Here is a 27,730-nt window from a genome sequence, read left to right as displayed (position 1 = left end):
ACAATAAGACGATATGATCTCCAAGCATCTGTTTATTTAATTAGATGTACTGAAGGCTATTTATATTTATTTATCTATATATACACGTATGCGTGTGTGGAGGGATGCATGCTGTGGCTACTTGTTGGACTCCAGCTGATTACCACCGTGCCTGTTTTCCTCAGACGTCTTGTGGCGGGTGGAGGGTGGAGGATGGCGGGTGGAGGGTGGGGGCTCTCTGCGTGTTTGCCATTTCCATGACGCAGAAAAGAGAAGCAGAGGAGGGGATGAAAGGCTCCTCCACAGGCCGATGCTGCTGTGCTGCATGCTGATGCAGTGACCGTGAGGCGCTCTCCTTTATTTCAGTTGCCCTCCGCGTGCAGCGCCCCCTGCTGGGTGTGCGCTTTAATCTGACTGGGAATCGGTTCAAACTGCTGTTGAAATGCCCGTGAAGCGAGCCGACCAGATAAAAAGAGACATATAAATATGTTAAAGGAGAAGACAAATACATCAGGAAACAAATATTTTTAATGGAGGAAACAATTCTAATAAATAAAGATTAAACAAGTTGCACATTCAAAATGAAATCCAACATAACACTGAACAGTAAAGCACAGAACCAGAGCACGGATTATTACAAAAACAAACCCCCTCCTCTCCCCGAGACGTTTAAAAATGTTCTTAAAAACTTCCAAGAGGCAAACATAGACATTGTATAAAAGCATCATACAGTCGAGTATTCGTCATCCGAGTATAATTTACAAATTTATTGAAGGATAAATACTTAGAGCTGATCCATAACTCGAGATGCACACGTGAACTCTGTGATTTAAACGTGTGCTCCTCAGGTGAGGCTCCAGCCACAACTTTTTCCATTTTTTTTTCTCTTGTTTTTCGTGATCAATAACAGTGATGAGGTGACGTTGAAAGCGGTCCATCAATTCATGGGGAACAAATGATCCAGAACCGTAAATAAGGTTTTAACAGCTTTGTCCACGTCTCCATTGGTCTCTTCTCTGTTGGTTCGTCGTGGAATAAAAAGTCAAGAATATGGCTACTGGTTGTTTTTTTTTTTTATACGTACGCAGCTGTCCGTCATCATCCGACCCCCACGCCCCCCCCCCCGTCCCCCGCACCCACCCGCCCGCGGCCCGTCAGTACGGAGCAAACTTCTGCCTCTCTGGCTTCTTGATGCAGTTGGCTGAGGAGATTTTGGCGGTGTAGGCGGCCAGGCTGGTGTGGGACGGCGCCGCCGTGACGGCCACGCCGGCGCCGGACAGAGTCAGAAAGGGGACGGACTTCACCCCCAGCAGGCCCGAGAGGGGCATGGCGCCGTACGGGTTGCCCAGCATGTGGGCCTGGCTCAGGGCGCCCATGGTGGCCAGGGTGGGTGCGGGGGAGGCGGCCGGGGAGGACTGCTGGGCGAAGGCCATGTTGAGGTCGACCGGAGCCGCCATGGTGGCGGCGGCCTGGGCCGTGGATTTGGCGGTCTCTAAACTGTGAGGGAACGAGGGGAAGGAAGAGAGGAGGGTTACTCTGTCGCTGCACCGGGAGAAGAGGCGGGAATATTCCTCCTGAGAACGCCACCGATTTGCTTTAAACGTGGTGTGAAGCCTCATAAAGCGCCTTCATTGATGTTACTCGACCTCGCTGGTCCGTCTGCATCCTTTTGTATCGACTTGATAGTCAAGAACTGATTTTCAGAAACTTCTGTTTGTGCGATTAAACATGTATTATTATTATTATATTCCAAAATAATCAGAGGTGGAAGGAACAACGGACATTTACTCTCGTGGAATGAATACACATCAACACTTTAACAGTCTCATTATTATTAAAATAATTATTAAAGTTTGATTCTGAAAATATATCACAATTCTGAGGTCATTGCATTTCACTTAAATCCACTTAAAACATCTGCAACATTAAAGTGATTGATCACCAATATCCAATAATATGAGGATTCCAAAATAAACCCTTCTGCTTCAATGATTGGCGGCTTTTACATTTTTGGTACTTAGTTGATGCTGATACTTTTGTCCTTTTACTTAAGTAGGATTATGAATGCAGTACTATCTAACAGGGTATTTCTACACTGTAGCCTACTTCTACCTTAGTAAAACACCAGATTACGTCCTCCACCGCTGCTGGTCTTTACTTAACAAACTCACATAGATCTTAATTACTGTATATACAATATTAACGCTGCAGCCGGAGGGCAGCTAAGTGACCCAAATCGAACGCACCCGCCAGTGTCACCTGCCAGGCACGTGCACAGACATTTGGGGGGCCAGGTGCTCAAAGCGAAACAAAAGGAAAATTATTTAGGAAATTAAAGATATGAATAATAAAATAAATAAACAAACACAGTAGGATATTTTCCCCGTCCTTCTGCTTTTGAAGTCTCTCTTTTGCTGCACATTTTGTAAATGAGATAAATCAAAGTGCATAATGCATAATAATCAAAAGCTGACATTTTTTAACTATTGCCCCGACGTTGGTGTCCATTGCTGTTTCTATTTATTTTCTGCGTTTTGTCAAATATAAAAACAACAACTTGGAACAAACTACTTTAATGCCCCCGGGGGGCAAATGATTCACTCTGACGTTTCCTCTTGTTGCCGTATTGAGAAAAGATAATTACTAAACTAACACTGATTTACCCTCCAGCACTGCGGCCTCCCCCTTATCGCCCCTTCCACCCTTTTTGTTTGAGGCCTGTACGCGGGGAGGGGGAGGGGGGGGGGGGGGGGTCGTGACCCGGCCTTACCAGGAGGTAATGAGGTACTGCGCCAGGTTGATGCTGACCGGCGTCCCCGTGATGGTGACGTGACGGTCGCTCGTGCCGTCCAGCTGGCTGCCGATCTTGATCTGAGCTCCGGACACCTGCCGGATCTCGTTGATCTTGGTGCCCTGGCGGCCGATGATCGAACCGATCAGCTGGGGGAGGGGAGGGGAGGGGAGGGGAGGGGGGGAGGTTCGATCAGTCATCGGCGTCTCGTCTCAGTGTTGGTTTCAAGTGATCCAGAAGAAAAAGACTGGAGCAATAAAAGGAAAGCGCGCGGTGCTGAATGTCGCACTTACATTGCCTCCAGTGGATTGTCCATCCATCATGCACGTCAAAAGCCCCCAAGTCTCCCTTAATTGCTGCCGCGTGTGCGCCGGTGGGAGAGAGGGGGTTGGGGGGGGGGGGGGGGGGCGCATTTGCCTCTCATTAATCTGAGTGGCTAAAAGGTTATTGATTCCTCGGAGCGGTGATGACTTCCCAAACAAATCACTTCCCAAACCCGCGCCAGCTAGATGCATCTCCGCACTAATGGAAAACATAATGGGGAAAATAACTCAAGTCCATGACGGTACAGTCTCGTTGCCCCCCCCTCCTCCCCCCCCCCCCCCCCCGAATCCCCCCCCCCTCCCAGAGAGAGTGGGTTCGACAATGGCAGGATTTTTTTTTTTTTAGTGCTTTCTAAAATACATTATCACTATTGTTCATGCTTCCATTGGACCATCGGCATATTAGCAACGATAAAGTCCCACCCCGAAAGCCGCTTGGGGTTGAGGGGGGGGGGGCACGGGGGGGCACGGGGAGGGGGGCTGCATATCAGCTCAAGTGCAGGGCGACGGGGTTCTGCTGCCAGATATATAGTGAGTGAGACAGACAGTGATGAAGCACTTGTAGTATGCGTGTGTGTTGGCAGCTTAACGGCGGATGACGCATGGGTAGGAAACGCACACACACACACACACACACACACACACACACACACACACACACACACACACACACACACACACACACACACACACACACACACACACACACACACACACACACACACACACACACACACACACACACACACACACACACACCGTACTGAACATTCCTTTCCTGGGAAGTAAGCAGCCTGTCCTACTGTCTCTGATTTGTCACACGGCGACCTGGTCTCTCCGCTTGGCTATTATTGGTACAAGAGTGTACTTGGGGGTCTTGGACACACACACACAGACACACACACTCACACACACACACACACACACACACAGCAGCCCAAAGAACTCCAGAGACAATGGCCACTTCAGACCTCACATCACAGATAACGTGTCCCGTCCACTGACACATAAGACTCACCAGAGGACTCTGGCCTCTGTCACGCCAGCTGTCAATAGACACCAGCTGTCAACACCCCCCCCCCCCCCCCCCCCCCCCATGCACTTTGTGGTGTGCACGACCTTAGACAACGACATTCCTCTCATAACAACCTCTTCAAAAGACAACCCGATCTAAATGAGCGACACAGGAGTCACTGCAGGTATGCCTGCTGCGTCCCCGGACCCCCTGCCGAGGCCTCCCAGAGGACACGCAGGAAGTGGGGGCGCGATGGCGTCGGGGGCGGCCCGGCCATTATTTCTTCCCGGCTAAATCCTCGTCGCGCAAGACGCGCAGCGCATCCTGCTGACTGTGTGTAAGCAGGTTGCCTGCGTGTGTGGATTGTGTTGTTGGCCTGGGGGGGGGGCAGAAGGGGGGCAGGTGGGGGGGGGTTGAGGAGGCTCAGTCGTGGCTGTAAGTTCTCTCTTCTGGAACAATGGAGCCCGGAGCTCACAGCTGTCCCTGTCACGTGACTCACTCCGGCCACGCATTGTGCCATTCTCGTGTTAAAAAAGCCGTCTGGCATTTGAGAAATGCTGCTGACATTGTGGCTGTGTATTCTATACACTCTATATAGAATATTCTAAACACGTCACGGACTATGACGCCTCCAATGGCGGATGACACCAGACGAATTCTTTCCACCGTCTGGAACGTTTCCTCTTTCCGATGGTTGAAGGGTGAAGTGTGTTTTCCAACAGCGCGTTTGACCGGATCCTTTCAGATCAATGAATTGTTCTGCTTAACGTTTATTTCTGGAGTACAACTTTGGGCCACATGGGGGAGTGAACGCTCTGATTCAGCCGATCATCCGAGCCGACTTCTATCATCGACTGAGAAGCGACGCAAATGCCGGCCGTGCATTCTCTCTGCTGACCACCAGGGGGCGACTCCTCTGGTCCCATAGAAGTCTGTGAGTAAATGTCTCTTACTGTGAGGGTACGTTGACGTGGTACCACGGAGTCAAATGGTACATGAAGCAGAGGATGTGAGTGACGGATCTTAAGCCTGTTGTAAATTGAGATGCATTGGGTTTGTCGACTTATAAAAGTGGATTCCGAAAAAATGTTGAGAGACGCTGTAGCTGTTTTTAAACCCCATGAAGAGACGAAAGAACAGAGAGAAGCCGGCGGTCCTCACCGGGCGACATCTTTCCTTTGCTGCGGTTCATTTAGAGTGAATCATCCTGCAGCTGTAAATAATTACAAACCTGCATCATTTACTCGCCCAGCTGTGGTTTAAAAAGGATGCTTAACATAACGTTACTCGTTGGTAAAAGATCTTCGTCCTCGTCAGCGGTTGTTATTGATCTTCTCAGAACATGTTTGTTTCATCCTCATGGAGGAATCCACTTCTGTTTTTATTTTCATTCAACAGGAGCTGCAGATGAAACGCCTTCTCTCTCATTTTCCTAAATTAAACGGCATAAGAAGCCGATCCACGCGGCCCACGCCGCCCTGAACGCGCCCGCCGTCTGAAGGCGAAACGAAGCCCGCCGCGTAGAAGAGAATCTGCGCGGCGTGATCTCTGCCGCGAATTTGTGGAGACGTTTCATCAAACCCCCGGCGGAGGGCTGAGTGAGGAGGGGAAGGATCCTCGTCTGTCTCCTTATTGGCTGTTTTGACAGCAGACAGCCTCTAAGTAGGTCAGGGAACATGAGAGGATTTACCGAGCACCCACGGGAGCCTCTCCGAGACGCTGCAACTGCAGCACCGGCCAATAACGGCAAAAGGGATCCAGCTCGGCGGTGAATCACCTTTTTAACCTTGCGTTAGTGCGAGGTTAAAGCAGCGAGGATGACGAGGGAGGCTGGGGGGGGAGCAGGTAGGGGGGTGGGGGGGGCAACAACAAAAAAAAAACCATGCAGAATAAAGAAGTAAAGTTGCTCCTTCTTACATCATTGGGAATAAGCAGCTCCTGAGATGCCGGAGTGTTGGAGTCCATCCCTGACAGAGAGAGAAGACACGAGCATCCGCTGAGTGAAATTGACACATCTGACATTTAAATATCCATTCAGCTCGTTTTTGCTCATCGAAGCCACACAAGCTGCCACTGATATGCCAGAGGAGGAGGGGATGGGGGGGGGGGGGGGCTTCGACTGCTAGATACAATAAAGCGGTTCATTTCCATTTTAATAGACCGGTGTTTAACACGGCGCTCGTTCTTCGCCGCCGTTCCCCCCGGCTCCTCTGACTCCTCCTCCGCCCCCCCCCCCCTCTCACCCGACCGACACATGCAGTTACGGGTGGAGGAGGTGAAGACGCCCCCACCTTACCGGGTATGATGGCCGAGGCCTGCTGCTGGGCCATGGGGCTCAGGCCCTGCTGCATCGACAGCTGATGCAGCTTGGCCATCTGCAGGGAGACAGAGAGCGGAGGTCATTGCGCCGAAGCCACAAACTGCTGGTGGTGCAGGGCGGATGCTCGCCGTACCTCTGAGTGTGGAATGCCGTATTGGTTTTGCAGAGCGTAGGCCTGCGAAGAGAGAGAAGGGAGCTGGTGAGTTACGGCAACCAACGCGATAAATCTGCAGCCTCTTAGCGGGAGTGCTTCACTTTCAATGCGTGGCTGTTTTGGGGTGAGTGAGCGTTTGCAGCTTCACACACTCTCTGATTCGGCCTCCATCAAAGCAGGAACGTCTTTTTTTATTTTTTTTATTTCTCCGATGCTTTGAAATATCCATTTTAAAAAATGATTATTCATGCCGACACCACTCAACTATAAAGGTGAATTGAACTTGGGCATTGCGAATGAAACAGAGAAGATTCAACGAGAGCGCCGCGCCGAATAAATCCACACGCCTCACAAATAGAAACACGGACACGGAGGCAGCTCCTGTGAGCCGCAGCGTCCTGATAAAACCCCAAACGGCTTCACCTCCCTAAAAAGGCTCCACTGCTTCACGTTTCAAAATATCGATCACGCATCGGGCCTCGTCAAAAGGGGGAAGCCTTTCCCTGCCGGACGGCGCTCACATATTAGACACGGGCAGTGAAATGTGTTCATTATGCATAAATTGCCAAACACATTCTTTGTATTTGCAACAAACTCGTTTTCCAAATTATTTGTTAAATTCCGTCTGCATCGTCTCCCCCAAATCCCCCCCCCCCCCTCCTCCCTCCCCATTATCTTGAGTAAAGTTGACTTCCATATGTTAAGCCCCCCTTTTTTCTCACTTTAACTTAATTTTCAGTCCATCTGTCCATCGACTCTAACTCAATTGTGCCCGACGGCGGCTGTCTGGCTTCTGTTACCCGTCCAGCTCAGCTGGTCACAAACCGGAGAGGCCACTTCGATGCATTAAGAGCTGCGTGTTTACAGGAGAGCAGCACAATAAAACGCCACAAATTAGTAGCGATTGTCTTTCACGGCACGAGTGATCCGAATCGTGAAGTCTTTTCATATCATGAAGCACAATTATTGTCTTATTTTTCCTCAATCTGGGGCTGATTTGTCAGAAGCTGCTTATGCCGTCATGGGAGGAAAACTCCTCCAGCCAAAAGGTTTCTGGTGCAGAGCGAGGCAGGACTAAAAAAAGCCACTGTGGTGGTGGTGGTGGTGGTGGTGTGGCGTCGTGTTTCAGGTGGGGGGGGGGGGGGGGGCAGACCGGGCAGAACAATAGCGGCGGCTCTAACGCTCAGCTGTTGTTTTAAATGCCTCAGGCCAGATGATGGACTGTGTAAATTTGGACATACCGCAGAACCCTCAGATCATCACAGAACGCCCACGCCCCCCCTCCTCATGCCCCCCCCACCCCCCCCCGCCTTCCTGAGACCTATTCGTGCCCGCTGCAATGCAGTTCTGGAGGTATTTTTCTATTCACAAGAATGGAGATCATCCACAGGCTTAACGGACGTGCAGTTACCTGCTGGAGGTCCAGGCCTCCCTGGGTGACGGAGTACAGCGGGTGGGGTGCAAATTCGGATGCCTCGTACACCTGCAAAACACGCAGAGGGGAGAAATGTTCAGCTCAAGAGTTTTGCTCGGAACCATCTGGATGTTTAGTGATGATCAGTGAGTGTTCTTTTTCCTGCTCCCTCGCTGCAGATCACGTTCGGTCTGCCACGGGCTTCACTTCTGACACTTCATCCCACCTAACAGGCTTATGGACCATGACTCATCCTGGGCCCATTTTCTCCCCCGACAAATCCCACAAACATCCCTTATCGCCGTGGCTTCTTCATCAAAAGTCATCTCCCGGTGACCGGGACACTCGCCGCGGTTTTAATTTGATAGCTTATTACGGGTAATATCAAAAACACAAAGCCATCCCATGAATTGACCCGTCGCTGAACCCGCTGCCGCAGTGAGACGGAGGAGACGGAAGGCCTCCGGGAACGCTCGCTAATCCTGCGACACACCCACACCCGCCCGCCCCATTACCTCCACGGACTACGAGGTTGACATTCGTAGTTCTGACAAAAATGTCGTTAAATTTGTAAGCGTGTGGCAATCTCTGATGAAGCCGATACTAAAGTGCCTTAAATCTGACCAGCAGGGGGCGACTCCTCTGCTCCCATAGACGTCTATGAGAAAATGACTGTACTTCTCTCTTGATTTATTCCCTCAGTAAAGATTGTAAACAGGAGTTTATGGTCTTAATCTATAGTTCCAAGTCTTCTTCAATGCAGCATGATGTTCATTTAGTGAATGATGTCCCATTTAGAGTCAATACAGGGTTTGCTTTGGGGCGGGGCTCCCTGTGAATGGCAGGTCGCTATGAGAGACGTACACGTCCAAATATGGTCGCTCCCAACGCCTGGTTTCAAAAATCAAGATGATGACTTGATGACTTATCCACAGAACAACTTCTATCTCTAACACCATGAATACGTTTGTTTTACCAAGAATATTTATAATATTTCCCTCTTCTCCGGCTCTGTAATGAATTACAATGAGCTGTCCCGGTGCATCGCGCATGAACACGAGTGGTTGAAATCGCTCACCTGGTTGCCTGCGATGAGGAGGGCCGGGGAGGGGCTCGGGCGGTAGGGGATGGTGGCGCCCTTCGGGGGGGACTGAGTAGTCAAAAACAAAACCGGACAAAAGGCTGAAACAAATCTCATCATTGATCTCTCAGATGTGCATAAACTCTGACATTCACTCCGAGACGACGTCAAACACGTGTGTACAACTCATTAAGATACAAGAACACTTAATGATGAACCAAACTGCCAATGACACGGACATTACTCCCTTCCTTGTTTTCCTTTTGATAACGTGAGTCATTCGTTGAGTTATTGAAGCGCTGCAGTGGGAGCTCCTTGTTGGTCGAAGCTCGGAGCTGCAGTTGTTTGCCCTCTGGGTGAATCAAGCATCCACTGACATGAGCCATTTGAAGATAAAAATTCTTCAAACACCACGAGGAAAGGAGATTATCCCGAGTACACAACACGTGTATCTTATCGTGCAACTGCAACGGCGGCGATACAGTTTAAGCTCTCGGAATGTGGAGCATCTTTTTCTGCGGGAGCAAGGAACAGCAAATTCTTTGTATAACTTTGCATAATTTAAATCTGGGAGCCGAAAGCGAGAAGCCGGTGGTACGGAATCCTAATGAAACTCGCGAGCCTTTGAAGAAAGCCCTGGAAAACTGGATCAAACTAGCAATTAGTCAGTCAGGTCCAGCTGCGTCGCCAACACAAAAAGGACTTGTGTACATCTGTGAACACACAGGGAGAAACTGTGCTCGGGGTTGTTTTTTTCTTTTTTTTCCCTCTCATCCCATCCTTCATTTTCTCAAGAGAGTTGTTGTGTGAAGGTGGACGGTATTAGCTGCAGGCCAGTGTGTTTTCTGTAAGCAGCTCAGTGTCCCAACAACAAGGAGCTCTGACCCCATTTTTTTTCCTTTGACTCGTACCAAAGTCTTTAAGTCGTCGTAGAGTCTTTGACTCGCACCAAAGTCTTTAAGTTGTCGTAGAGTCTTTGACTCGTACCAAAGTCTTTAAGTTGTCGTAGAGTCTTTGACTCGTACCAAAGTCTTTAAGTTGTCGTAGAGTCTTTGACTCGTACAAAAGTATTTAAGTCGTCGTAGAGTCTTTGACTCGTACCAAAGTCTTTAAGTCGTCGTAGAGTCTTTGACTCGTACAAAAGTCTTTAAGTCGTCGTAGAGTCTTTGACTCGTACCAAAGTCTTTAAGTTGTCGTAGAGTCTTTGACTCGTACAAAAGTCTTTAAGTCGTCGTAGAGTCTTTGACTCGTACAAAAGTCTTTAAGTCGTCGTAGAGTCTTTGACTCGTACCAAAGTCTTTAAGTCGTCGTAGAGTCTTTGACTCGTACAAAAGTCTTTAAGTCGTCGTAGAGTCTTTGACTCGTACAAAAGTCTTTGACTCATACCAAAGTCGTTAAGTCGTCGTAGAGTCTTTGACTCGTACCAAAGTCTTTAAGTTGTCGTAGAGTCTTTGACCCGTACAAAAGTCTTTAAGTCGTCGTAGAGTCTTTGACTCGTACCAAAATCTTTAAGTCGTCGTAGAGTCTTTGACTCATACCAAAGTCTTTAAGTCGTCGTAGAGTCTTTGACTCGTACCAAAGTCTTTGACTCGTACCAAAGTCTTTAAGTCGTCGTAGAGTCTTTGACTCGTACCAAAGTCTTTAAGTCGTCGTAGAGTCTTTGACTCGTACCAAAGTCTTTAAGTCGTCGTAGAGTACCAAAAACATTTAAAGATTTAAATGAGGTCAAAATGATGCCGCGGACGCTCAACATGCATTGACTGCCCCTACAGAGAGAGAGAGACAAAAAAAAGTGCACACTGTTGAAATGAAGACGTGCACGTCCACGACGAAAAACTCCCATCATGCATCTGCAGAGCGGCGACAACCGTCGGGGGGGAGGGGAATCGCGCTCCTTCATACCTCCAGGATCACCGTGCAGATGAGCCTGACGCACTGGATTACTGACTCCTGATTCCCAGATATCGTCACCCCTCGCTCGGTGGAGTTGGGCAGCAAATCCCCCGCCACCTGTATCTGAGCTCCGGTGCTCTGCCAATGATAGGGGAGATTTGGGGGGCGGGGGGAGGGGGTAAGAGGAAAAGATTAGTTCCGGAGATGGGGGAGTCCTTATTGCTCTTCTCTTCTACGTGCCTCCCTGACCTTTTTTACTTTTTCACGACCTGTACTGACGTACTGTGGTGTGTTTAACGTCAGGCCCCCCACAGGTTACAGATAAATGAAAAGCCCCCCCCATGGTCAGCTGACTCATCTCTCCCGATTTAATCTGATATATTCTAAATAAAGCACGACTGCGGGCCAGGAGGGCTGCTTTTAAAGATTCGAGCGGATGACTCTATCAGACTGCAGTTTTGTTTTTTTTAAGCCACTGTGGAACGTCGCGCATCACAAAATGCTTCTGTAAGTCAGCATGTGTCCTGTGGCAACCAAACAAAGAAAAACAAATCTGCAACCGAAACAAATTTGGGGGATAAACACGGCTAGAAAAAATCTGCCTAACCGCAGAAAAATCAGCTGCAGGCCGCCGGCCGGTGAAGGTAAAATGAAAGAGATGCTATTTGTGGGTCGGTACAGAGCCCAAGTTATGGTGTCAATCGTCTCTGGCAGCAGATCTGATGCCTTTCTTGATCCCGTTGTTTTTCAACTGGAGCTAAATGTGGTCTGGAGTTTTTCCCCATTTTAAAGTGGCCACGTGCTGAGTCATAATGTTTGCTGGGTTAAGTGATCCATCAGGGCGGCGTTGTCTCACTAGTTTCCTGCCTTAATGGCCTAAATCCATATTGCTGATGGTGCCGTCCTACCTGTGAGTGCAGATGACATCGCTTTGGTCCAGACGTAAACACATCAGCAACTATTTGATGGGTGGACATGAAGATCAGTGTCTGATCAGCGAGGGTGAATCAAAATCACATCGGTGAGGCAGATTTTTTTCTAATGTATTTTGAGCAATGCTTGATGATCAAATGCTTACAAAAATAAAATTCATTTTAATCAGCTGCTGTTTTCTGTGGTTTGTGCTCACAAAGTGCTCTGGTCTTATGACCCAGAAAGGGTTTTTTTTGCAGTTACGATTTCATCGCCTCAAAGTCAGTGTATTTTTTTGATGAGAAATCATTTGTTTACAACAAGCTAAAAACAGCGTTTTGTTCTGCAATATCAAATACATCATTAAATATGGGTAGAAAATGTGTCGTAGGTCCCAGTTGAACGCACACACAGTACTTTGTGAGGGCAGCGTGAAGTCGAGCCTCATAGATGGTTATATAAACTTCATCTTCATATTCTTGACCTACTTAAACTTCTAGCGAAACCATAATCATTTCCGTTTTTTAACGTCAATTCTTGTTTCTGTCCGGCTACCTGGAGCTTTATTCTCATTGTAAAGCCCCCCACAAACGGTTCGTGGCATTACTGTGTACCGTTTAGTTGCTGTGGGTCGGCTGCTCACCTCTCTGATCTCCTTTATCTTGGCCCCTCCCTTCCCGATGAGGGAGCCACACTGGCTGGCAGGGATGACCAGCCGCAGGGTGACCGGCGGCTTGGAGCTGATGGTGCCGTTGGCCACCAGCGCGGTCAGGTCCTGGAGGGAGATGAAAACAAATGGAGTTGGCAGGAATGAAGAGGGGGGAGGGCGGGAGAGGGAGGGGGAGGGTAAGGGGGGTCCCGGTGGGAATGATCGGGCAGCAGGGGTCCAAGTGGAAATGGAAGGAGAAAAAAAGCCAGGAGGGAGTTATCTCAGTCAGGACGGAAGAGGCCTTTTGAGGTCCTTAGTCATTAAGTTACTTTGCAGAATGTTTTGAGTATCGGGAGTCAAGCTGTTGAAAATTGGTCAAATTCAAATCTCCCTAATGAATCCGTGTAGACTAATAAGTATGAGAAGCAAAGCAGTGAGTTGACAAGCTTCAATTCTAACGCACCAACCACTGTGTTAAATACATATATTCAATATGAGGCAGACGTTGTGAGCAAAGATGCTTGTTTTTTTGCAACCAGTGAACAGAACATACTTCATACGTCTCTGGCAGAGACCTGTCAATCACAGTAAGCCCCGCCCTAAAGCATCCCCTGCTTGTTTGGCTCTATATGGACCATCATTCACTAAATGAACATCATGCTGTATTGAAGAGGACTTGAAAGAGACTGAGACCATAAACTCATATTTACAGCGTTTACTGTAAAAAATGTTCAAAATTGTAACAATTTTTACGCAAATGTCTAAAATGATAAGAAATGATGAATTGATGACGTTTTGGAGAGAAGTGGGCGCGAACCAAAACAAGCACGCCGCGTTGAACACACGCGGATGTCTGGTGAAAACAAGGAAGAACTGTTCCAGGATGCGTCTGTCGTCTAGAATCCACCAAAAGGCCTCGCACCTGTCAATCACAGTAAGCCCCGCCCTCAAGCATCCCCTGCTTGTTTGACTCTAAATGGACCATCGTTCACTAAATGAACATCATGGATGGATGGAGAAGCTCGTCGCGCCTCCAGCGTCGCGAGGTAGCCGGCGTCCTCCGTTTCGATTTCGAGCGCCTTTTAGAAAGCGGAGACGCGCCGTCTCTCTCCTCCCGTCGGAGTTCAACCCACAAGCAAAGCGTCACCTTTAGTGAGCTTTGTTTTATTCAGTGAGGCGGCTTGACGTCTCGTCTCATCAGGAGAGGCGCTTGCCTGCACAATCAGACTCTGGGCTTCATTTCCCCGCTCTGATCTAAAAATACGAGCCCATCGTTCCCTCTGACAAGGGGGGGGGAAGAAGAAGAAACTAACACACACATGTCGTCGTGTTGCTCGTCGTGGGATGCAGGCTGATTGTGCGTCAGCAATCCGCTGCAGCAGAGCAGCTGTTACAGCTTCTCCCCCATTTCAATGTTGGACGGCCTTCTGGGTGAAAACGTCATCCATTAAAACGTAGCCGGAAAGTGTAATCATAAACTATTGAGACAGAATCCAAACTCCAAGTCTGATACTTAACGCCACCCCTCCCCCCTCCCCCCTTCCCACCGTCCCCCTACACACACACACACACACACACACACACACACACACACACACTATTCCCCTTTTTCCGTTAATTAAAAGTGTCACGCCAACAATAACTCAACTGTGTTGGAGGCGGCGCGCAGTGGGTCAGCCAACGCGTTGCCATGGCAACTCGGAGTCGGGTGGGTGCGGAGAGAGATCTTGTGATGAGCGCAGCACTGTGCTCGCGGTGGGGGGGGGTGGGGGCGGGGTAACGGTAACGGCGCCACGATGGATGACGGGGTTTATTAATCGTTCTCAGGTACAAAGTAGCAGAATTACGTGTTAATACGTATTTTGTTGCCAGTCAGGTTTTTCATTTGCTTTTCAACCTTCGTATTATGAAGGCTTATTATTTTATACTGTATTTATTCTACAGTTTAGACATATTGTGGTTATTCAACTTGATGTTACTTTAACTTTATTTGGTTATTTGGTTATTAGTCTCTCTGAACTCCCCTTTTGTTGTCTGTTCCTCCATAGTTGTATAGTGCCTCCAATTGCATTTCCTCTGTTTGAAACCTGCTTTAAGTGTACATCTCAATGATTAATGCTCCACCCAATCCGCCGGACACCTGACAGCGTCCTCGTTGCAGCGCGTTTTTACCTCCTCCAGCTTGTACGTGATCATGGTGAAAGCTCTGAAGACGCAGTCCGTGGAGCCGGTGATGGTGATGATCCTCTCCGGACAGGAGCCCTCTGAGATGTTGACCCGTGCGCTGCTCTGTGGGGACGGAGGTCAGTCATTGGTCAACGCAAACCAGAGAGCCGTTTGTTGCCGTTTGCAAAATACGATTATTGGCTTTCTTGCAGGGAGTCAGGCGAAGAGAAGAAGATCGACAGCACTTATTTTCCCTTTTGTAAATGCAGAGCTATTGGAATTAGCTTGGAATAATGGTTTGAATCACGCGGTAAACAGCTGGCCCGGTTCTACCCAGATGTCAGCAGGTCACGTGATCAGCGGACAGACGGCGCTTTTGAGCCGGGGGGGGTTGGGGGGTTTCTGCAGTGAGTTATGCTCCCGATGTGACAGTGAGGTCCCAACGGGGGAGTGTGTGTGGAGGGTGGGGGGGGGGGGGGGGGGGGAGGGGCATAGGCGTGAAGGGATGACTGAGTGCCACGAGTGAGCCTCATGGTCAGTGCATGTTTTCTCCTGACGTGAAACAATCGGCGGCACAACGCGCCGCGGTGCAGATGATGAGCGGTTGTCGTGGATACCGTACCTCCTCCCGTATTCGTTTCACCGTCTCCCCTTTCTGGAAAAGAGAAGATGGAGGCGAGCTTTAGACAGGGTCACGTGGGCTTTGTTTGAGACGGCGAGTGAAACCGGCTGCGTCCGATTGGGATTCAGCCGAACTATTTGGAACGTGTGCGTGTGTGTGTGTGTGTGTGAGACCTCCCGCCAGGGACAAGAGCATTTTATTGGCCCTCTGTCACGCCGCAGCACATCCTCTCCTGCTTTTTTAGATTACCCCCCCCGCCCACCTCTCACATCCCCTCTCTGGCATTAGTCAATCCAAGCTGTCACAGCTCACACCTCCCTGCATCCGCTGACGATCAAAAGCTGTGTCATCTCGCTCACCGCCTTCACTCTTTTTCATGTTTTTTTCCCCCCCCGCCCTTCATGAAACTCGTATTATTGCGGGCGGCGGATTGTGATTCTGGTGTCGGCCCTCTTTATTGATGAGAAAGCCATGAGAGGCTTTGGCGGACGTGCTGGAGTGGCAAGTCATTAGTCCGAGTGGCGCGGATCAAGTGCCTCAATCCGTCGAGCCGCTGGTGTGTCTCTCCAGCTCTCTCGCTCCTCGCTTGTTTGTCTTTTCCGCACTCTAATTTTCGACGCGTCCCCTGTGACTTCTCTCTGTCCCGGCACCTTTCTTTTTCTGCGCTTGTTCCCCCCCCCCCCCCCCCCCCCCGTCGGAGTCTTTTGCAGGCGTTGCTGCTTAAGGGGGCTTTGGTTCCGGTATGAGTCTCCTGTGGTGGATTGATCGTCCGCATCAAACGTCAGATCAGGCGGTCGGATCATTTAAGTCAATTTGTTTGCGAAGCCCATCATGGTTGCGCAAACGGAGCTTTACGTTCTGTGCAAGAACCCACGACATCTTCCGACCTTTGACCCTTGCATCGTTAAAAAGGGGACAAGCCGTGGAAACCGAGGAGGAGGAAATGTGTGGATGTGCGGCTTTTCTTTAAAAAGCAACACGAGAAACATTGGTAGTTTTTTTTGAACAACCTTGAATGTCGGAATTCTTTGGCTCATAAAGGTTTACTGCTGTTAACGAGATGGATCGTGTTTCATTTACAGCCGTGACTTTCCACACCGATCGCTCCCCCTCAGGGTCTCTGAGAGCCGCGTTCCCCAAAACGGATCCGACAAGTCCGGCAACGTGTTCTCGCCGTGAGCGTTTTCCACCAATCAGCACGCTTATTGACGCCGTCAAAACTGCTCAACGTCGATTAATATTTACAGAGCGGCCTTTTTTTGTCCTTTCCAGGTCTTCCCCCCTCTACACAAACACCTCTGGGGTAGATGAATGGGAAATACAGGTTAACATTAGATACCTAACACAGCTTTTCAAAAACATCCACCTCGTCCACCAAATAATTCATGTGTTCATACATATATGCAGCATTATGTGTAGAACAATTAAACAAAAATGAATCCTCACCTTTCCTATGATGCTGCCAACCTCCTAGAATACAAACAGAGCAAAGTCATTACAACCACTAAATTCATCCTGAAAGCCCTTCGCTTTTCAGTGAATCCATTACAATCATCATAACAGTCATTTATGAGGCGGCGAGGGTTCCATTCCCACCTTTCCATGCATGAGCAGCCGTAGTGTGAGGGTCACTCCCAAGCCCCCGTCTGCAAAGTCCTGCTCACAGTTCATGGTGATGTGGTGGTGGCGCGCAGGGAGACGCATGAACAACGCGCTCGTCGGACGAGGGCACAGCGCTCGATCTCTCCGAGGTCCTTCACTGCCACTCTGGAGGAAAATGACACCCACCCGCCGCCCCCCAAAATAAAAAAAATGAGTTAATCGTCCTTCCAAACACACGACTGCATCCAACCGAAAAGGCCCCCCGAGAAGAACGTTTAAACGGGGTTCATGACCTGAGGGAACTTCATCTGCGCGGTGATGATCCACGACGTGCTCACGGCCGGAGAAGGCCGCTGCTCGATATATATCGAGCAGAAGCTCCTGACGGACGGCGGGTGGCACGTCGATGACTCACGCGCTATCTGTGCGTCCCCCCCACCGACCGTCGACTCGAAAATGAAATTGGATAGGAAAATAGAAAAAAAACTCCTGCCAGCGGAGCGCGCTCGAGTTCGACTGCGGAGTTAATCAAATCCAATTGGAAAACAGTTTTTTTTTTTTAAACAACCTGTAAAAATGTTTGGCGTTTTCTCCGGGCACCTGGTTTCCATCTGCTGCGTCACAGCGAGACGGAGAGAAGAAGAAGAAGAAGAAGAAGAAGAAGAAGAAGAAGAAGAAGACGCGTCTCTTCAGGGCCGTATTCGTGTGTGACGGAGCTCGTGCTGATTAACGCGGGAGTCGACCCTAGCCGCCGCGTGTCAGCGTGATGTGTGTTGGTAGCTCACGGAATCATTCGCGCTTCCTCCGCGTTTATATTTGCTTTCATTCGTCAGCGCGTCCTGAGGAAGTAGACGGATTTATGCGCGGCGCGCAGACACAGCCGCCGAGCGGAAGTTGAAGGAGGAAGTTTCCTTGCGTCCTCATCGCCACGTGCTTGTGAGCGAGCTCGCATTCTGCTGCAGCAAACTGCTGGTTGGATTCGGGCCTTTTTATTGCCTGTTTTATATTCTCGTTGTATGCGTGCTGACTCATCACTCGCCGCTCTCGCGAGCCGCTGGTGAACGAAGCTTCTACCTGAGCGGGGGAAAACGGTCTGAGCGCTTTTGGTTTTTCCGTCCGGCGTGATCGGCTAACGGACGCTAACTGCTAAGCGACTAGCGCTCGCACCGGTGTGCCTTTCTGCCACCAAGCAAGTTTTTTTTTTTTTTTTTTTTTTTTTCGACAAGATTGGCACGACGATACGGAGCCGACCGACCGCCCGTTCAGCGTCTAATCGGGGGGCCGGGGTTGTATTCATTTGATCAAACAATACAGCGGGTGGGAGCTGCAGACCCATTAGCGAGTGGATTATGTACAGTTCAGTCTTTGGTTGGACCCAGAAAAAAAACGAGGATTCCAGGACCAATGTGTTTATTTGAAGCCCAATCGTGTTTTCCTCCGATCCTCACAAAGAGCTTTTGTAATTCTAGATTCACTGTGAACAAAGTGGGGCATCACAGTTTGACATTAGCATTAGCATTTGACATTTGGTATGATAATGTGTGTGTGTATATATATATAAATATACATACGTGATTGCGCGTGATGAGTGGTTGGCATTACCATCTCCAGAGCAGTTGTTTGACTGATCTAATAACTCACTTACTGTTATCGGCTCCGCTTTCAGAACCATAACAAAAAGCATCTGATTTGAATTCCGCTTTCCGGATCTCCGCGGCGTCAGAGGGATCCTTTGTCGTCGCGGCGCTCGTGTTGAACAGTAACGAGCTCCCCTCTGCGTTTTGACTCATCAAAGCCCCTTTTTGTTTATCGGCCCAAGTGCATTCCAGCCAGCCCACGTGGCCCCGGCCCGCCGACGCCGCCTGGCACGCGCGCATGTGTCTTATTCTAAATCTGCACGCCGTCGGTAGATCCGGTGAGCTATGTGGGGAGATCGTGTTTAATAAATGGCGGTTATTCGAGATGTAAGCAGGGTTGTTGCCTTTGCCGGTTTATTCAAGCGCTGGGCCTCATGACGCTCGCACGCGCCCCCTCTTGGGCTTCCACGGAGCCTGTGTGGGTTTTCGTTTTCTCCCCCCCCCCCCCAGCAGGGCGTTGTCGGTGCATTAGGGGCTAGTGTTCGGCGGGGGTCGATAATGAGGCGTGCGCTCCGTGTTCTCTGGACTCATCGGGCCAGGATCCCAGGAGCGGCGGGAACAGAGGCCCTCTGTTCTAAATTAGACCCGGGCAGAGGTCAGACATGGCCGGAGGCCGTCCTGCTCCTCCGTCGCCGTGGTCCTGCTCCGCCGGACTCAATCCAGCTCGCAGGAGCTCCTTCCAACGAGTCGCTGCTTGTGTTCTACTTTTGTTTATCTTGTTGTTTGTTTGTTGCATACGCTAAATTAAAGGGACACCTCTTAATCATCCAAAATGCGGCTCGTCCCTTCTTGACATTTTCGGCAGGCGATTGCTCCTGAACGCCGTGTAGGCGTTTTTTATTCCCTTTGACAGTCTGATGGCGCCATTTCTTCTTTCTGCGAGTCAACATCAGCCCACAAAGTGAACGACGGCACATACGTTCACGCTGATGAGAGTTGTGATTTCAGCTGCTGAGTTTCACCCCGGTTCACCCCCCGAAACCGCGTGTGCGACGCCATGAACGTAATGGGACTAGATGACAGACAGATTGAGCTCCAAGTGGCAAAACAATACATTTGATACACTTTAATTAATTCATAGTTTCACCTATTTTCCAATTATTCTCTAACTCACTGACTGTATCTATGCGACCCGAGACGAGGACCCACACGTCCTCACTTCCAGCAACACAAAGCCATCGAACACACTGGAGAAGGAACAAGAAACTCACCAGCTCCGGCTCTTAGTTCCAGTTAATCCAAAACTATCGAACTAATAAGATAATTCCAAGATAGATTTAACTGCTCTTATCGGTTTCACGTCTGTGGATTATGTTGAGAAAGTGGGTAATGTCTTCTGAAGCGACAGAGCACGTATGACCATATGTCCAACTGTCCTGGAGGGAGACGTTAACTGAGCCGCGAGTTCTTCCCCGGCGCCACGGCCCAGTGCTCCTTTAATTTGACTTCCATTATGACGAACATCTCTACCTCGAATAAACTAGAAACGGCACTACGGGAAAGAGGAGGACGATTCGGGAGTGAAGCGTCCTTTCCAAACGGTTCGTCGGAGCGCTTTTCAGCGAGGACGCTTAACAGAAGATCGGCTGTTTCCTTCTCCAAACTAACCATGAATCTGCTTTTAACAAGCTGCCGGCCTTGAGATAAAAAATACATTTCAAACTGATTCTGCCATGTGATGAACAATGTATGTTTACTACAAAGTTATAATATAAAGATTTGATAAAATCCTGAGGTGTTTCTGCTTTTTGCAGCGTACATCAAAGGCGTCACAGATAAAAGCGACCGGCATACTTTCCCTTTTTTTCTCTGTTTTTCGAGTGCCATGTTTTCTTCAGGAGGAGCGTCCGCTCCACAGAGACGCAGGACATGAAAGAGACGCTGCCGCTTCAGAGGACCGGACACCTGCTCCGAGACATCGAGTCCCTCACAACACGCCGCAGGCCCGAGGTAAGCAGAGGACATGCCTCGTCCCCATGGGGACGGATAGAAACAGGGTCCCCCTCGCTGCCTATAGCACATACGCTGGGGTCGGGACGGGACGGGACGGGGGGACGGGGGGGTATTGAGTGTCTCCTCGATAAACACACAGAGGCAGAGAGGATAGGGTGTCCCCCGCGTGGCGCACATAGACAGCGGTAAGTGAGAGGGTGTCAACGTGCGCACACGCACATAGCGAGAGACCATTCACACACACACACACACACACACACACGCACAGAGACAGACACACACACACACACACACAGACAGAGACAGAGAGAGACGGCGACGTGCAGTTCTGTGTCCACCAAGGAAAAGCATTTTGACACACATACAGCTGCTGGGATGAAAGGAGGCAACAATTCACACACACACACACACACACACACACACACACACACACACAGGCAGAGATCGTCCTGTTGAAACAGAGTAAACAAGCTTTGATCTGACGAGAAGCTCCAAAGGAAGACTTTTTTTTCCCGTCCGTGCAGCATCTGTCATAAACTCACGGGCCACGTTTGAGTCCACGTGACACAATCAGGGCGTCTTTTGCTCAGATTCCCGACGAATGACAAAAGCGTCCGAGAGACGGATCCTCTGTTGCAGTGGTTCCCGAAAACCAGGGACCCACTTAAAAACAGAACAAAGAAAGACATCGGAGAGCGAACGTGTGCTTAAGCGACGTTACCGGGTAAACCAGCTGCTCGGGAGAGACATACGCTCGCCTTCCTTTGACTCAATGTCATAAATTGGTTCCTGTTGTCAGGACAAGGTTCCCCCACGTGAGCGAAAGCTGCACTTAACAAAATGCTAAGTAATTTGTAGTTTGCGATCTATTTGGCAGCTCTGATAAAACCAGAGATTGTGGATGACTCACCACAATCTATGAATCCGCCGTCCCAAAGGGAGAGAAGCATGAATTGGTATTTGACTCAACGCATTTTGCAGAGGCCTTTTGATCAAATTGGGCCGAGTTCAACGTGAAATAAATATTCAGTTTGGATTCGTTTAACGGCACCACAGCCGTCAGTCGGGATTCATCAGTGACCTTGTTTCATGTGAGCGGCGGGAGAGAAAGACTGTACATGCAAAAACTAGCTGCTCACAGTTTAAACCTCCTCTCCGAATTGATGTTGTCAAGCTCCACCGGCCGAAGCTGCCTCATTCTCGGAGACTCGGAGTGTGAGCGAATTGATTGACAGCGCTGACAACTTCTCCAAACAGCTTTTCTTTCAGAGGCCACCGACTGCTTTGTGGGAAACGAGAGGGCGGCGCTAAGCGAACCCGACCGTGGATGAAACATTTTGCAAGCCACCAAAAAAAATGTTTCACTTTCATGAAGCGAAAACACTCCGTGGAAGAGTTTGAGTCGAAAAGGCGGAGACGCGGAAAACTCTCCGACCGGACAACCCGTAGTAGAGACCTGTCAATCACATTAAGCCCCGCCCTAAAGCATCCTCTCCTCTCATGGTCTGTTTGACTCTAAATGGACCGTCGTTTACTAAATGAACATCATGCTGTGTTGAAGAAGACTTGAAACTATAGATATTGAGACCATCAACTCATGTTTACAATGTTTACTGAGGGAATAAACCAAGAGAAAAGTAATTTCCTCATAGACTTCTATGGGACCAGAGGAGTTGCCCCCTGCTGGTCACTAGAGAGAATGCAGCTTTGAGACATTTCAGACCCAGAGGAAGCCGCATGGGGAATATATGACGACACCCAACTTTTGCAGGATTGTGAAAATATGTTTTCTTTAACTTTAACGTACATAATTTATAGCTATTATAAAGATATGCGTAGGAATGAACAAACAAAGGGCACAACTTCAAAAAGACTTCAAAGCTCTTGACTTAAAGTATGTAGAAGTGCCGCCGTGAGAGAGCTTTGGTTGTGAAACAGGAGAGGCTTGAAATGAAAGAGCAGTGCTTCATCTCTCAGCTCCGTCACGTGTAGTAGGAGAGGGGGGGGGGGACTGTCCTCGCCTACCGGCCCCCCCCGGCTTTGTCTGGTGTTAAAGCGTAACCGCGTCAGCCGCCTGTCAACCACGACGCCCCCAGAGAGGGTCATCAGACCCCCGGGCTGGACGGGCCGGAGGCCAACAGCCGCCGTTCACTGCACCGAAATGTGGGGCGGCGCCGATAAGATTACCGCAAAGCCGGGGGGGGCCCTTCAAGAGCGGACGACACTACCGGATCTCACACAGATTGTAGAAGCAGATGTGCCGAACAGTTCCGTCACACCCGTCGCTTCTCGGGGGCCTCTCCTCGTCGCGACGACTCAAAAGAGTCTCGTCGAGGGCCGCCGGTAATCGCCGGGGAATCCAATAATGAACAGCGACGTAATCGACAGTCCACTCCGGCGGTCTACCCTGATCAACGGGTCCCTCCGTAGGTTCCGGGTGTATTTAGTCGGCTCTGGATGAACATCACCCTTCGCAGAAGGGAGTCAATGTGCGAGAAACCGTGCATTACACAAAAGATCCCGTCTGCTCGTTGAGGTGAAGTCGAGTTACTCCCCCCCCTCCTTATTACTGCCGACTTGGGATGACAACACAACACAAACGCACACATAGTGAACCAGGGGTCGTGTCTGCTGGGCTGTTGATGGTCGCACCGTCTGAGCCGTTGTTTAGGCCGGCTTTAGTCAGCCGAGGGGTCGAGCCCAGACACACAGTAAGTAGTAAAGAATGATCAAAATACAGATATTTTGTGGATGGTAAGTTATGAGAAAAAGAAAAAAAGGAAAAGGAAGTTTTGTTTGGGTTCATCCTCGGGTTCCGTGTTTTATCTGGCAACCCGTCCAAAATCACAATTAAATCAAACACCAATTGCAATAATATGATAGCAAGTAAACAACACATTTAAGAAGCTGATGCCATAGAAGAGTCTCTTTTTTTTTGGCCGATCGATAAATCTCCGATGCTGACCAGTCTTCTTCATCTTCTCAATCTCTTCCACAGTTTTAGGGAAGATCTCCTGGTGGCTTCGTCACGTGCTGCATTGCTGTGTTCATTCGATTAAGTTGGGACCTTCTCCCGAGTGTTTATCCCTCTGGACTCATAATAGAATTTCCTGGTGATTTGCCTTGCCTTGCCTTACAATGGCATACTCCTTATTATTAGAGAGCTTCTATTAGAACCATATATCACTCCAAATGGAGTTTTTTTGGCATGGCGGAGAATACACTTTGGCAGGGTATTAACTCCAGCTTTCATCCCATCCCTCTGGCTGGATGAAGGTCACTCCCTCTATCTGCAAAATGACTTTCCTCTCTTCTCTTTCATCCCCGCTCCTCCCATCCTCCACGCCGGGGCATGAGTCAGAGAATGTGACACCTCGGAGAGGAGAGGGAGGAGAACAGTATAGAGGGGGGAGGGGGGGGAGATTGAGAAAGCAAGGGGACAGATGTAAGAGAGAGAGAGAGCCTTGATCGATACCTCAGAGAAACAGGTAAGCTGAGAGGATATACGGCCTTCCTTCAGCTGAACGCTGCCTTCAAAGCGGGGGCGGATCAGACTGGAATAAACCCCCCCCCATGGTGGCGTGCCGCGTTGTTCTTTGGCACACAACAGCACCCGCCAAAACTACACATTGACGTTACATAAGCTCCTCCACAAACCCAGCACAAACCCAAAAATAGTGCAGTCCCTGTTAAATATTTCAGGCACTCGGCAGCTGAAGAGGGAGGGGGGGGGGGGGATAAAAGGCTTTGCAACACAAAAACAGACACACACGCAAGCAAACATTGATTCAAATAGCCAATTGAAAGGAGCCCTGCTTTCAGAGTGCGGAGGGTCCGCTTGGTACCCTGCACTCAGCCGGCTGGAGCGTGCACGCGCGCGCGTCTCCGTGCGCCTCCGTGCGCGCGCCTCCGGTCACTTTAGGCAACAAAATCGCGGAACAAATCGCGCTCATGAGACTCTTTGCGAGAGGAGAGTCACGGGAGTGTGTGTGTGTGTGGGGGGGGGGGGGGGGGGGGGGGGGGCGTCTAAGAAAAGGCCTCCTTCATATAGAGAGAGAGGGAGAGAGAGAGGGAGGGAGGGAGAGAGGGAGGGAGGGGAGCTCCACTGTCCCCTTCAACGGGTAATCGAATAATCTAATTTTTGTTTCATGCATTTTCTTGCACAACAGATGCCTTCCTCGTTGTGAAGACGATGATAACTATCAGTTGGTTACCCCAGTTGGTTACCAGTTGGGGGGTTATTAGATGGCGACAAGCACAGGTTAATTGCCGAAATGCAGGTCACTACAAGTGGACACGTGTCCACGCCGCGCGGGAAACGAGTCACGGCTCATTTCCCATCGGCGGGACTCGAGCAAGCAACCGCGGGAAATATGGGTCTTCAGGACGGGTCGATGGAAACGATTCTTTTATTAGGAGGTTAAATTCCCTCCTCGCGTCAGCAAATGGGGATTGAACATCCGGCATCTCCCCCCCCCCCCCCCCCCCCCCCCCCTCTCTCCCCCTCTCTCTCTCTCTCTCTCTGCACACTAAGGCGTTTCAGCATATGAGAAGGATGATTGGCAGCTCCCAGACGTCGGAGCAGCACGTGTCGGGTCTGTTTTTTGTTATATATGAAGCCTCTCGGCCCCGGGCCCTCACGCTGCAGCAAAGATGCAGGTGGGGATGCGGTTAGGAGGGGGGGGGGTTGTAGAAGATGCTCCTCCACTTTGTTATTAGATCTCTGACTCTGAGTGCATTAAGGAATTGCATTTAGACAGAGAGGCGGCAGGATGGTCTGCTTCCACACACACACACACACACACACACACACACACACACACACACACACACACACACACACACACAGGATGCAATCCTGTCCTTTATTGATCTCCGCTTCGAAATCATGTTCTACTTCCCTCGCCGTCACGTGATGCACAACCCCCTAAAAAATGGATGCGCGACCCTCGACACTCGACGTTTGCGCGAGTGCATCACATGTAAGATTCATGGAGGTCTCCAGCAGCCGCGAGGGGGCTTCCTGCCCCCATCAGCTGCGTTCCTTCCTTCTGGTTTCAACACAGTGAACTCTTGGGCCTTGGGAAAATAATCCCTCAAACTGCACGGATGAACCTCTGCACACGCGCGTATTCATGACGTGCAGACCTGTGCACCGGGCGGGCCGGCTCAGCCGAACCAAGCACTTCTTCTGTCCGGGGAATAAATACAAAAACTAATGCAATTAGGCTTCCCGGTGAATAATGGTGCTGTCACACACACACACACACACACACACACACGCGCACACACACACACACACACACGCTGCCTCAGCACCAAGCAGGCGCCCTCAGTACCGGACTTCTTGAGAGTGATCTTTGTGTTCAGGACCGGCCTGGACCAGCGGGAGTCCACTTTCATTATCATAAAACACACAGGGGACCAATTGTCTCCAGGGCCTCACTGTGTGTGTGTGTGTGTGTGTGTGTGTGTGTGTGTGTGTGTGTGTGTGTCATCTGGTGACTTTGTACCATATGCTGGATTTAACAACCCAGCCACTTTATGGCTCCATTAATTCAGCTTTAGTTTAAAATCTAAAATCTCACATATATAAGAGAATAAAATTCGCGTTGCCCTAAATAATAATGTTGTATTCCTAGAAGAGAATAAGGATATTATTATCTTATATATTTATCACATTGGAGAATACTGTAATGTAGAATATGAATAGATGAGGCTTGACTGCGTGATGGATTATTGAAGGAGTTTGTAAGCTAGAATAAAATAAAAAAACACGCCTGCGACACGCTGCGCCCCCTTTTCTCCCCCAAATGTTCACTCACCTGCTTTCATGTAAGAGGTCGCGGGGGCTGCAGGTCCCACTAAAGTCTCCCCATGGACGTGCGCTGTGGCCGGGCTTTGTATCCAACATAGAGTCCACTGACGCGGAGGTGTAGCGCAGCGCACGGTCCTCCCGGTGTGTCGCGGACTGAGAGAGGGCGCCTGTGCGCCGAGGAGGGGGGGAGGGAGGGAGGGAGGAGGAGGGAGGGGGGTGGAGAGAGGGAGGGAGAGAGAGACGCGTCCGCCGGCGTGAAATCATTGCCTGGGGAACGAGTGTGAGAAATGAATAAATCACCCGACATTATTGACGATGTATTTATATCGAGTGTTTCCGGTAAATATTTGCAAAATGTTTTTTTTTTCTTTGTTGTTGTTGACAAAAACGTCACGGCTCAAGCAGCGGATCATCTTGTATTTATTTCCTATTGAAGGTCTGAAGTGTTCGGCCAGGATTTCAGACAAATCGGGCTCCAAATTAAAAATGAACCAAGAAATTCACTGGAATTTGAATTTAAAGGTCTTTTTGTGTGACTCCGTCTCTTTCTCTCACGTGGCGCCATCTAGTGGATTTGTCCTGATGTCGCACGTCTTCCGACGCCACAAACGAAAAGAGAGGGTTTGTAATTTTATTTAGAATTGTTGAGGGTGTAGATTTTAAATATTATTGTAGGTTATGTATCATTCATTGTTTTATTTTACATGCCGCATGGGAAAACACATGTACAAAGCACGGAGGAGAGAAGAAAACAGACAAAAAAACTGAACTAAAACGATTAAATATCTACAGATAAACTCTGTCTTTTTCTCTCGTATGGTTAAAAATAGAAATCCAGGTAGAACGACGGACGTGTTTACACGAAACAAACATTAACGCAACAGAATGACGTGAATCGCATTCTTCACTAAGCAAAAGAACGTGATGAATTGACAAAAAGCCTCATTAACTTAAAAGGCATCGAAGAAAGACGGCTTCCTGTATGAAGGAGGGAACGTCTGCTTAACAACCTCCATCTGTTTCACCAATTGGATGAGTTGTTTCCCAGGTGCCTCTAGTTAACGGCGAGAGGATGGATGTGAATGCGTGTTTCATATTCGTGAATAAAAGGCCTCCATCCATCACTGCTTGACGTCTTTAGTGGCCGATTGTCTGGGAAAGATGTCACACGTCGTGCCTTTGTGACTTCTGCAGCAGCTGAGTTTCACCACATTTTAAAGGGGCAGTTCCCCCCAAAATGCACGTTCCTTTTTGTCCCCTTGGTGCTGTTTATCAAGCCGGGAATGGTGTGAGTTGCTTTCTGCCGCTCTGGAGATGTCGGCCTTCTCTTGACTATAATGGGATTGTATATATGGGAATGTAAATATGAAGTGCATTTTGAATTTATGACCCAGTTAATCC

At 49.5% G+C, this 27,730-nt stretch overlaps 1 protein-coding gene across 1 annotated transcript; it reads right to left on the bottom strand.

Moving 5' to 3' along the window:
* Window positions 1-492: 492 nt before the first annotated feature.
* LOC120828903 (poly(rC)-binding protein 4) lies at window positions 493-26,532 on the bottom strand. The gene is made up of 14 exons (XM_040192578.2): window positions 26,337-26,532; window positions 16,916-17,086; window positions 16,766-16,789; window positions 15,320-15,352; window positions 14,704-14,820; window positions 12,526-12,657; window positions 10,980-11,108; window positions 9,075-9,146; window positions 7,994-8,065; window positions 6,562-6,603; window positions 6,405-6,483; window positions 6,026-6,075; window positions 2,750-2,919; window positions 493-1,476 (listed from the first exon to the last, which is right to left on the bottom strand). The coding sequence occupies exons 2-14, from the start codon at window positions 17,021-17,023 to the stop codon at window positions 1,134-1,136; spliced, it is 1,371 nt and encodes a 456-aa protein (XP_040048512.2). The 5' UTR covers window positions 17,024-17,086; window positions 26,337-26,532; the 3' UTR covers window positions 493-1,133.
* Window positions 26,533-27,730: the final 1,198 nt, after the last annotated feature.

Source organism: Gasterosteus aculeatus, chromosome 2 (genome assembly GCF_964276395.1).
Source record: "Gasterosteus aculeatus chromosome 2, fGasAcu3.hap1.1, whole genome shotgun sequence".
Lineage (NCBI taxonomy): Eukaryota > Metazoa > Chordata > Actinopteri > Perciformes > Gasterosteidae > Gasterosteus > Gasterosteus aculeatus.
Note: the sequence above shows the minus strand (reverse complement) of the source record. Positions and strands in the feature narration are given on the sequence as shown.